The sequence below is a fragment of the Parambassis ranga genome, chromosome 20 (assembly GCF_900634625.1).
Source record: "Parambassis ranga chromosome 20, fParRan2.1, whole genome shotgun sequence".
In the NCBI taxonomy this organism is placed as follows: domain Eukaryota; kingdom Metazoa; phylum Chordata; class Actinopteri; family Ambassidae; genus Parambassis; species Parambassis ranga.
Genome location: NC_041040.1, coordinates 467,846 through 478,351, shown reverse-complemented (window position 1 = coordinate 478,351; position 10,506 = coordinate 467,846). Strand labels below are relative to the sequence as shown.

At 44.0% G+C, this 10,506-nt stretch overlaps 1 protein-coding gene across 1 annotated transcript; it reads right to left on the bottom strand.

The window, feature by feature from the left end:
- Positions 1 to 655: 655 nt before the first annotated feature.
- On the bottom strand, positions 656 to 5,835 carry eef1e1 (eukaryotic translation elongation factor 1 epsilon 1). The gene is made up of 4 exons (XM_028433090.1): positions 5,711 to 5,835; positions 4,837 to 5,019; positions 2,600 to 2,695; positions 656 to 1,394 (listed from the first exon to the last, which is right to left on the bottom strand). Exons 1-4 carry the CDS (start codon positions 5,792 to 5,794, stop codon positions 1,245 to 1,247), a joined length of 513 nt encoding a protein of 170 aa, XP_028288891.1. The 5' UTR covers positions 5,795 to 5,835; the 3' UTR covers positions 656 to 1,244.
- Between the last annotated feature and the right edge of the window lie 4,671 nt (positions 5,836 to 10,506).

Below are 10,506 nucleotides of genomic sequence, written 5' to 3'. Positions count from 1 at the left end.
TTCCCTCCCTCTCTCTCCTTCCTTCCCTCCCTCTCTCTCTCTCCTTCCCTCCCTCCCTCTCTCTCTCTCTCTCCTTCCCTCCCTCCCCCTCTCTCCTTCCCTCCCTCCCTCCCTCTCTCTCTCTCTCCTTCCTTCCCTCCCTCTCTCTCTCTCCTTCCCTCCCTCTCTCTCTCTCCTTCCCTCCCTCCCTCTCTCTCTCTCTCTCTCCTTCCCTCCCTCCCCCCCTCTCTCTCTCTCTCTGGCTCGCTCTCTTGCTGCCTGCCTTCACCCTTCTCTCTCCAGTAGCCCCCCCGTGGGAGCATGAGGGTTGAAATGACACACAGTGGCTGACTGTCGCCCAGGGGCCTGGGTTCTGGCCTTGGCTGGCTGGATCTGTGTGGCAGCTGGTGAGCCCGCTGCCCTCTCTTGGCCTGCAGCATCAACAGTGGTGGTAGTGGGACTGATTGGAGCCTCACTCTGATCTCTGACTCTGGGGCTGACGCTCAACTGCTCGCTGCTGCCCACACGACTGGTGGTGAGGAAGTAGAACCGAGAGCAGGGATGCAATCAGGAAGCACACACACACACACAGAGAGAAATGAAACTGCCCAGAAAAAGCCGAGAGTTGTATGAAAACAAAAACATCCTAATAAAATAACAATAGCTGAAAAACGCATTGAGACACATGTACTGTGGTCTTTATGGGGATTTATGATTTCACACCACATTGAACAAACTGGCATGTAGAAAGCCACACTTCCTAAAGACATAATGTACAACTCATCGCTTGTTAAAGGCTCAGATTAAACAAAGAAACACTTTGAACCGAGCTAGCAGCACCTCACAGCTTTCCCTTTGTAAACCAACAAAAAACACAAAACACCACATCCTTGCTCCCTCATCACTGAGTACAGGTTCAGACACCACACTGTTTTTAATAAATAGTGTACTAATGATTGACAGGTTAACACATTAAGCATTTTTACCAGCCCTTATATTATATAATGATCAAAAACACTGACGTTGGTTTAATTATACAAACCGAACAAGATTTTTATTAGAACTTATTAGAACCACTAAAGCGACTTCCTGTTTAGCCAAAATGCAAAGTCCAGGTGTGTGACCAGAAAAAAACGTGAAGGCAGGAATTATGAATTAAAAAAAAAGAAAAAGAACAAGATCAATATGACTTAATGTATGACAGTGTTTTCTAGTGTTTCAGATGCCCAGGTCTGATTGAAGTGATAGTAGAGGAGGAGGTGGGGTCAGATCTCAATGGTGTCTGCCATGTAAATTCTGTTCCTGTGGATAAGTACTGGAGGGAGGCGCTGTCGGACACCGGGGTGGTGCTGGATGTGGTCGAACCACCGTGTAACAGTCACATACCGCTCCTTCTCCTGGATGGTCAAGTCCACCTGGGAGAGAAAAGGTTTTTTTAAACCGATTAGTTTTATACACTTACAAGCAGGTTTTGTGTGTTTACACACAGATAAACCGAGATTAGTGCATTTCACTTTTTAGACAAGTAATTTGGTCTCAAATGAACAAACTTTCACCTTGTTTGGCCTTTGTTGATCCTTCAAATTAAGCAAAAAAATAAGTAAATCTGTGAAATCTGCAATGAAGGGTCACAAGTAAACAATGCTTCATTTCATGAGGTCACAAGTCAAAGGGTTAGAAAGCCTCAATTGCCCCTAAATGAGCAGAAGCTGCAGGGTAAATGGTGTGAAATGAGTTTACAACATACAGACTGTGTTCATCCGGGTGTCCTTGAAAAATAAACCTTATTATCTAATTAAGTGAAATATGGAAATTCCCTTTAACAGACAACAATCCAGCCTAAAACCATTCTAGCATCAGTCAGGTTTAATGTTTGTGTGATGTTGTTATCCATGAATTGAACATCAGTGCAGACGGTGGTTAAGGGTTGGGCTAGTTGACCCCCCCGTCCCGGAGGTTAAAAAAAACCACACTGATTGCAAACCAAAGTGACGCTCCTCTGCCTGGTGGCGGGGGGCAACCTTCCATCTCCGCCACAACCGCTGACATCCTTCAACATGTGATCTCCCCCTCCCTCCATCTCATTCTGCCTTTTCCCATTTCTGAACTCACTCTTTTTTTTTTTAATCCTGGAAGGCGTAACAAACTTACTTGTCCCTGGTCTGAGGCTAAAGACATCACTTTATGCCACATCACTTTACTTGACTGAAGAGAAGTGAGAATGTGTTTATAATCCGTGTGTTTATTGCCAGCTTGTTCTTGATGCCCTTTGGACATATGACTGGTCTAATTGTGTGTTATGTACTATGACAAATTGCTTATTAAAGTTGTGGTTTGACTGAAGTGGGTGCTGATAGGGAGGGAAAAGGATGGAGGAAGAGACGGGTGGAGGAGTCCAGGGTAAACGAATGTACAGAGACACAATGAATCAATCAAATTAACCCATGAGCATGTGATCCCACATAACTTTCAGAAAACTAACTTTTACTTCTTCTAGTTAGGAAACATGCACTTGTGTCTTTGTGACACACCTTGAAGAATGATTTAAAAAAGGATAGATTTCAGTGGAAGAACTGAATAAAGCACCTCTGAGTGTAGTGATGCAGTGACTGTCACTCACCATGACTGGATGGATCCCGTAGTACATAAGAGTGTCTGCTACAGTGAACTGGTTCCCAGCCAGGTAGACCTTGTCTAGCAGGTAGAGGCTGAGGTCCTAGAAGAGAACATTTCAAAACATGAACAGTTATGCAAATTAGGGCATTGCTTATGTTAATTTATGCATTATGGTAAGTATTTCTATGTAAATACACTTGTCTTCACATGACAGATGAACGCATTAAATGAATCACTAATGAAGCTTCTTTTAAGAGAAGAAGCGAAGTCGTTGGACTTAAAAGTTGTTTTTCCATTTTAATTCAGAGGACGAATTTTGCTTTCATGTAATGATATTATTTCTTTTATGAAATGTGCCTCTCTTGATGGACACTATAGCCCTGAAGGGTCCAAACAGCAGGTTCATTAACCTATATATCTGTGGGTTCATGAGGTACACGGGTCTGGATCTGAGCTTGCGTGCGTGTGTGTCTGTGTGCTGTGCTATGTGGATAATATGTAACCTGAGGGGGTATGTCATCTCTCCCCATGACTGGCGACTTAGCACAGATGCTGTACAAAACAGGCTGTTTGTTTACTTCCCTACCAAATGACTACAACTCTTGCAAATCTAATGAAGCTGTCTTAAACTTGAGCAGCATTCTGTGTCTGTTGCTTGGTCCATGTCTGCAAAGTCGTGCATGGAAGTGCTGGTCCCATGGGAAGGAACCATCTTTAGCACTTGTGCGAGGGGAAAACTCACACGCACACATACACAGAGAGTCTGGGGGGCAAATGGAGTTATTGTGCGGCAAGAGTGGGTGATGCCAAACAAGGCATGAAGACTGCAGACTTCCTCCCCTTTCCACAATCAGATCCTTGCTTTTCTTAGCCTACAGCCATGGAGCTGAAGCCCAGTCGAGCATCAGAGGAGAAGCAGCTACTCCTGCTACCCCCCCCCCACTCGGCACATGGAGCCCAAACCTGGGTTCTTTTCTACCTGCCCCCCGCCTCAACTGTGCCTTCATGCAGACAGTATATATATATATATGATTAAATAAGGCCGGCAAACTCCATTGTAAACAAGAAAGTGCAGAGACAAATGCTGTCGGAATCATACATCATATCCAACATACAGAACCTGTGCTAAGATCTTTTTTTTGGCGATGGCATGTATATACATTGTAGTGTTTATTGTTAGCGTGCTTCCTTTCAGATGCAGTGACCTGCTTAATTTACACAACTTTTCTCTGACCCTGGGCGATCATGCAAACATTACTGTCACACAAAGCTTAAAATTAAAAATTTGAATCCCTGAATACATTAATTGCAAAAAATTAAGGGAATATCTCAACTGTTCTTATTGAGTTTCATCTAAAAAAAGCATGCTGGCTCTCTCTGTTGACAAAACAAATAGTGATGGACAGTCTGTATCAACAGACAAAGAACAGTAGTCTTATAGTGTGGCAGCAGTAAAGACCAGCCTAACTGGTTTAAGGTGGCTCTTGCTTCATAATATTACATGAGTAACAAGATGTTTACTTTAGAAACAAGTCTCAGCTTGAAAAACTAGGGATTTCTCATTTGCATCCTGCAGCGAGAAACTTTAAAAACTCCTGCAGTTGACTCCTTTTTCAAACTCCGGAAAATTTAATGGGAGATGACTGGTGTGCTTGAAAGAGGAGTGTTAAGGATGTAGCTAAAGCAGCAGGACAGGACAGGGGGCCACCGGGCACCAGAGCCGAGCCGCTCAGGGCGACTTCCTTCTGTAAGTGGCACCATTAAAATATTTAAGAGGCCTGTCCAGATAACATGCTGCCGCACAGCATGACTTCTCAGCCATGCCACAACAGCGTGTCACGCTGAGAAGCGCGCACACACACACACACACACACACACACACAGACACTTCACGCTGACAGGACGGTGCCAAGAGGCGCCTTGCGTCCAGCAGACCAGTGGCTGACGATCCATTTCACGCGGACTGGCGTCAGGCACATTAAAGCGTTTTTCTTTGTCGCGTGGGGCCATGTCACTGAAGGGCCATACATCAGTTCGTATTCCTGTCGCTTTTGCTTTAACAAGGCACACACACACACACACACACACACACACACTGACCAACTGGTGGACAGAGTAAGCAAATGTGACAGAAACTGAAATATTGTGACGCTTCTGAAAGGAAGTTATTCTTTCTTTAAAAGAAATCAGAAAATACTTCAATGGAGATAAAGAATTGACGTGTATGTTATTTTCTTTTACCTTCAGGATGATCTTGATGTCTTCCTTTGTGTAGCTGTCGAGCTTAGTGACACTGTACTCCAGCCACTGATGCACTACTGCCCTGCTCTCTGCAGTGTCACCCAGCAGCTCAGGGCGCTCGGCCTCTTTCACCAGCTGATGGGCAATGGTCGCCAGCCCCGCCAGTGGAGGACCGTTATTATTCTGTAGCACAAAGATGTAACAGTGAGTGGACAGTGATATGTAAAAAAATCACATTATTATCATTTAAAAAAAATGCACTAGGCAAAAAACTGTATTTCTTTACACCTCTTGAGGAAACATATTTTATTTACAGTGGATCTCCTTCATGAGTGCCATATCCACTCTTAAACTATGAAATGAGTTCAATACGGCTGATTGATCAGAGAACCCAATACAGAGGCAATACTCATTGATTTCACTAGACCCACTAAGGGTCTTCAGGATGTGTGGCCCGTTCGTTTTTCCTACACCTGTGTGAAGTGTTGTACCTCCGCACACCGACACTATAAAAGGTGACAGCTGACTCCACCCCTCGCTTTGGTCCTATGGATGGATGATGGCCATGCACGAAGCACGGAGCCACATTCATTGTGCTGACTTCTGACCATTAAGACAACAAGCCGGCAACAAACGTTACTGGCCGGATGTGCTGCTGGAGTATTACAGCGACTCCCGAGTCTGAGAGAGCTGGCTGCTAACAGAAGGTAGATATGCCACGGAAATAGCCGTATTTGCAACACACATGTATAGCTTGTTAGCATTCCCTTGCTAGCTACCCTGAGCTAAGTGCACCAGCTTTCGGGCTTCCTTTTGAATAAAATGGCAATTTAACATCAACACCAGATGGTACAGCAAAGAACCGTCACGTCACCTTTTTATCCCCCTGTGTACTGTACTTATTCGGCTTTTTTAGTCCCAAATACTTCTCCAGCGACGATAGCTCACGTACCGCCATGTTTCTGACTGTCGGAGGGGCTGAACAATGTACGATTGCTGTGATTGGATATCGGTCTGAAGTCCCGCCTACCCGAGTTTGATTGACTGTCGATTCAGCCAATAAGAATACAGCAGGCTTTCTTTCATTATATTGCATCAGTGAACATGATTCAGAGGTTTAAAATAACAAAATACAATAAAAAACTCTGTTGCTGGAGAATCTGCAATCTGAATTTAATTTGCTGAATTTGAAAAAAATGAAGCTCTTATTTTGAAAAGTAGAAAATCTTAATATTATGAAGATATGAAAGAGAAACAGCTGAAGACAAGAACAGTATGAAGTCACGACCTTAAAGAATAGCCTGTGAATATACCATATGAAAGGTCTGAGGCTGGAATAATACCATAAGACTATAAGAAGCTCAGGCTGTGTGATTTTAATGTGGACAAGTAGTATACAGCTGAAGGATGATCAATATAACACATATATAATGCTTAGTGTGATAAAGACTACAAATATGGCTGCTTTGTATGCCTCTGTGTGTCAGCATGGTAACAGCCCTGCCTGCCTGAGTAAGTTGGAGACTCAGGTGACTGTTACACTGCTTTCACTCCTGTCAGGGCAGATCCTATGTGTTTTAATGGGGGTTGCACCCTCCGAACAACTTCACTTTTTGTCCAAACCGAAGCCGTCAGACCACTCCAACTTTGAGAGCCTGGCGTGCGGAATTCAGAATTAGAAAATTCTGAATACAAGTTTGATAGAGCAGCATCTAATGAGCGTTTCAAGACTAAAATGGAGTCTGTAGCTTGAAATGTGTAGGAGGAGATACATTTGGCAGATGACACCGAAATTGCTTAATATTTGAAAAACTATAATCAGCATATAGATTATTAGTTTCGACTAATAGACCTAGCACTGGCAATCAAACTAATAATCTATATGCTGATTATCTAATCTAATTATTATTTATGTTTTTTTGTTTTTACAAATTACCAAAAACAGGTCTCCCTAACATTACATGGATAGGTTAATGGTTCTCCACATCCCAAAATATCCTAGCATTGGGCTCTAAATCCCCTCTACAGAACTGATCAAAACTGATTGTTCTGCAGTCCTGCCCGTTCGTAACTACATGCGTGTGATCACAGAACCTCTCTTGAGAGGATTTCTGGTCAAATGGAATCAAAATGACAGTGGGGAGTCTGGAGTTTCAGTCTGAAGTCCTGCAGCAAACTTCTGCTGTCCTGCCTGTGTTACTCTGCAGAGTGTTGTGGCTGTGACATTGTGTGTCTGTGTCTGTGTGTGTGTGTGTGTGTGTGTGTGCGCGCCTCCTTGGATATGTACTGTACCTCTGTGATTTCCCCATAATGAAATGTCACCTGTCAGTCAAAACTGGGATTACCAACTATATACTGTCCAGGTGTGTGTGTGTGTGTGTGTGTGACAGCAAGGCTGTGGTGTCGCAGTTCCCCTGGATGGTGCAACCTGTGTTCACACTTTCTCTCTAAATTTTTAATGCCTTTATTTACAATTTTAAATTCCTTGAAAGTAAAAATACCCAGAAAAAAGTATTTCTCTTGAGTATAACTACTTTATGTTACCTCGGTCCGTTGTGTCAGGAGCAGGCCGTTGTGCAGTGTCATACAATAAAGCCGTTAGGCGTATATGACAAAGTGAAAACAAATGGAAAATGTGCTTTAGGGTGGAATCATCAGCTACTTAATTGGAGGAAATCATTTCCAATCCAGCTGTATAATACAGTGGGAGCCAGCAGCAATACCCATTAAAATACAGTCGGTGTATTTATTACCAGGGCTGCCAACTTTTCAGTTTAGTGGGAATAGAAATTTGGTGAAGTCGAAGGATTTTTCCGAGTTTATAAGGAATTCTGGGACATTAACCATTGTGTGGGGGGGTGGTCGAGGTCATCACTCCTCAGCCTGCAGGTATTTTGTTGTATATACCTGGAGGTTGTATGGGTCTCAGAGTCAATGCTTGAGAGCTGATATAGATTTATATCTATTATATTTAATTAATTATTCTCTGAGGAGGAGGAGGAGGTAAAAATGTGAATATAATGTCCATATTCATGCACTTAGACTGAACTGTTTTGGGCCATATTATGATCAGTTATTGAACGAAAACCAGAATACACAAGTCTCCAGGTTCATTTTTTTACACAGATGTCACCATGGCCCAATCACTCAATGGTTCTAAAGCTGGCACACTTCCTGCTACGCTGCGACATAGCATCAAGTTTCACATTTCAATTGTAAATATCTAGTCCAGTACATTATGTGGAAGCTAATACCAGGGTCGTGCTGTAGCCTAACACGGGGATTTAACGTTGAATATCTGGGGCCTTTTGATTCTCATATGGCAGCAGCTGAGCTGCTTCCATTGATGTTTATTGCCTTGCACATCCACTGTATCCACAATGTTCCCTTTCAGCGTATTCTCTTAATATAAAAGAACAGATGATATTTTTAAACCCAATTTGTTGAGAAAAAGCTGTCCCAGAAAACAAATTAATTATAAGAATGAGTACACAGACTATCACAAATGATTAGATGCCATGAAACAAGGTAAGGCTAATTCTCTGCATTTTGTTTTTTTTTCATCTAACCTTCCATTTTTTTTTTTTGCTGTTTGTTTATAGGCTCCAGCACGTCATACACTTCTACCCTAGTAGGGGTTTCCATAAATGCATGCCTGCAGCATTAAAGTGCGTCTCCTTTAACTAAATGCCTCCAAGCTGCCACATCCTGTCTGTACTCAGGCGGGCTGAGGACAACGATCCCTAGTGCCCAGGACTAACTGTAGCCTGTGGGAATTTTCTCATGCCGATTGTGATACACAATCTGGGGTCACATTAGGAAGGAAATCTACATTGGGGGGGTCACCGATAGTGCCGTGGGGCTTCCAAAGCAGGCATAGCCATAAACGCAGCCTCAGTCCTGGTAGATATATATCCCCCATCCTCTGCCTAGTCTGTAGCTCAACAATATGCTGTTACACTGATTTGTCTAGCTGGAACGCCCCGCCTGTCTCCTCTGTTACCTTTCATGACCTGTGAGAGCTCTTTGACTGAATACTGTATTTAAACCCCACAGAAGGAGAAAAAAGGCGACGCTTGTGCCTCGTCGACATGAACGCTGTCAGCACAGATTGGTGGAATTGCATATTGGTTGCTGGGTCGGACCCCCCCCCCTCCCCGTGTTCAAAGGGAACGTGGGGACAGGCGCCAGGCGGCGGGGGTGACAGTTCGGGAGAAGGCTGCGAGCTGTGAGATGAAGACAGGCAGATGTGTGGGGGTCAGCATGCTGCCTGTACCTTCAGCTTCTGTCAGGTTGGGTTCGTGATTGTATTGTGTCCAAAGGACGTGATGTATGGCTGAAAACATGCACGTAGATTTTGGAAAATAGAGCAGGAAGTTGTTTTTTGTTCGTTCTGGCAGTATTAAAAAAAGCTAAAGATAAGGTTGTATATACTGATTATTATTTATTAAATAAAGGTTTGGTATTCAAAGACCCAAGAACACCTTGTTTTGCCTGAGAAATTGCAATATAAAAGAGATAAAAGCAGCTATAATTGTATTAACTGGGAATGCTTTGAAACTTGATTTGAGGATACATTTCCAAGGCAGACCTACCAAGTCACTTTCAGTGTGGTGTAGTGTTGTACATGACTAGCGGTGGTCCGCACAGTGTGTCTTTTGGCTCCGGAGCTGCTGGCTCTGGTAGTGAAGGAGATTCTGAGGATGCCAGAAATGTCGCACCTCCAGGCGGGGCCTTTGGGCCGTCATGACGACAACAGTGATGGGATTATAGGAACCACCCCGCTGCTGCTGCTGCTGCTCCATGCAGAAGAAGGCACCCAAAGGCTAAAAACAACAAGCTGGTCCCACACACACACACACACACACACACACACACACGCTCACATGCAAATGAGTGTATGTTGGAATATGTTTACAAGGGGCGGAGGAGGAGGGAAGAGCCAGTGACAGGGGTGGAGTGATGACATTTTTGTGGCATTTCATGTCTTTCCCTTAACATTTGTGACATGAGATTAGCATTGGAAGGAATACTCATAGGGTGTGTGTGTGTGTGTGTAGATGGAGGGCGTTTGAGATCGAGAGAGGCCCCGCAGACAAATGAACGAGTAATAAAGGCAGTTTCTCCATTTCCTCCTCCTCTGCTTACATGCCAACCCACAGGGCTGTGGGACATGCTGGGGGACACAGTACCAGCTCACAGTAACAACAAACCCTGTCCCTCCCTGCCTTCCATCCAGCAGCAGTCACTTAGGAGTATTAATTACCGCTCTGAATTTTCCTCCTCCATAGCCGTCCCGTGTCCCCCTTAGACAAACAACCTCAGTGGGAGGATCTTGATTATTATAGCTTCTGAAAAGTCAGATTGTCTTTTATTGAAGTTGCCCACTGGCCATGCAGGTTTCTCTCCATGTCTCATTCTCTGTTTTCTGTGTCTCTCATCCATGATTCAGACAAAAATCTTGGAGGAAACTGTTACGCCGGTGCTCCAGCTGTGGCCGGGAGGTTGATGAGGGAGACTCCCATGTTGTTATAGAGGTTTTAAAGTCATACAGCTCACGTGAGGTTAAAACAGACACACACACACACAGGCTGTGAGCTGCATACAGGTGCTGCTGTTCTATCATTCACCAGCAGGGAGCACTGTGGGTCTTTCAAAAATCCCAAAGTC

Excerpts from the sequence above, each read along its gene's own strand:
- eef1e1 (XM_028433090.1), bottom strand. The coding sequence starts at position 5,794 with ATGGCGGTACGTGAGCTATCGTCGCTGGAGAAGTATTTGGGACTAAAA. Across the intron at positions 5,020-5,710 it reads GTACACAGGGGGATAAAAAG|AATAATAACGGTCCTCCACT; the intron begins GTGACGTGACGG and ends TTTGTGCTACAG. Across the intron at positions 2,696-4,836 it reads ACATCAAGATCATCCTGAAG|GACCTCAGCCTCTACCTGCT; the intron begins GTAAAAGAAAAT and ends GTTCTCTTCTAG.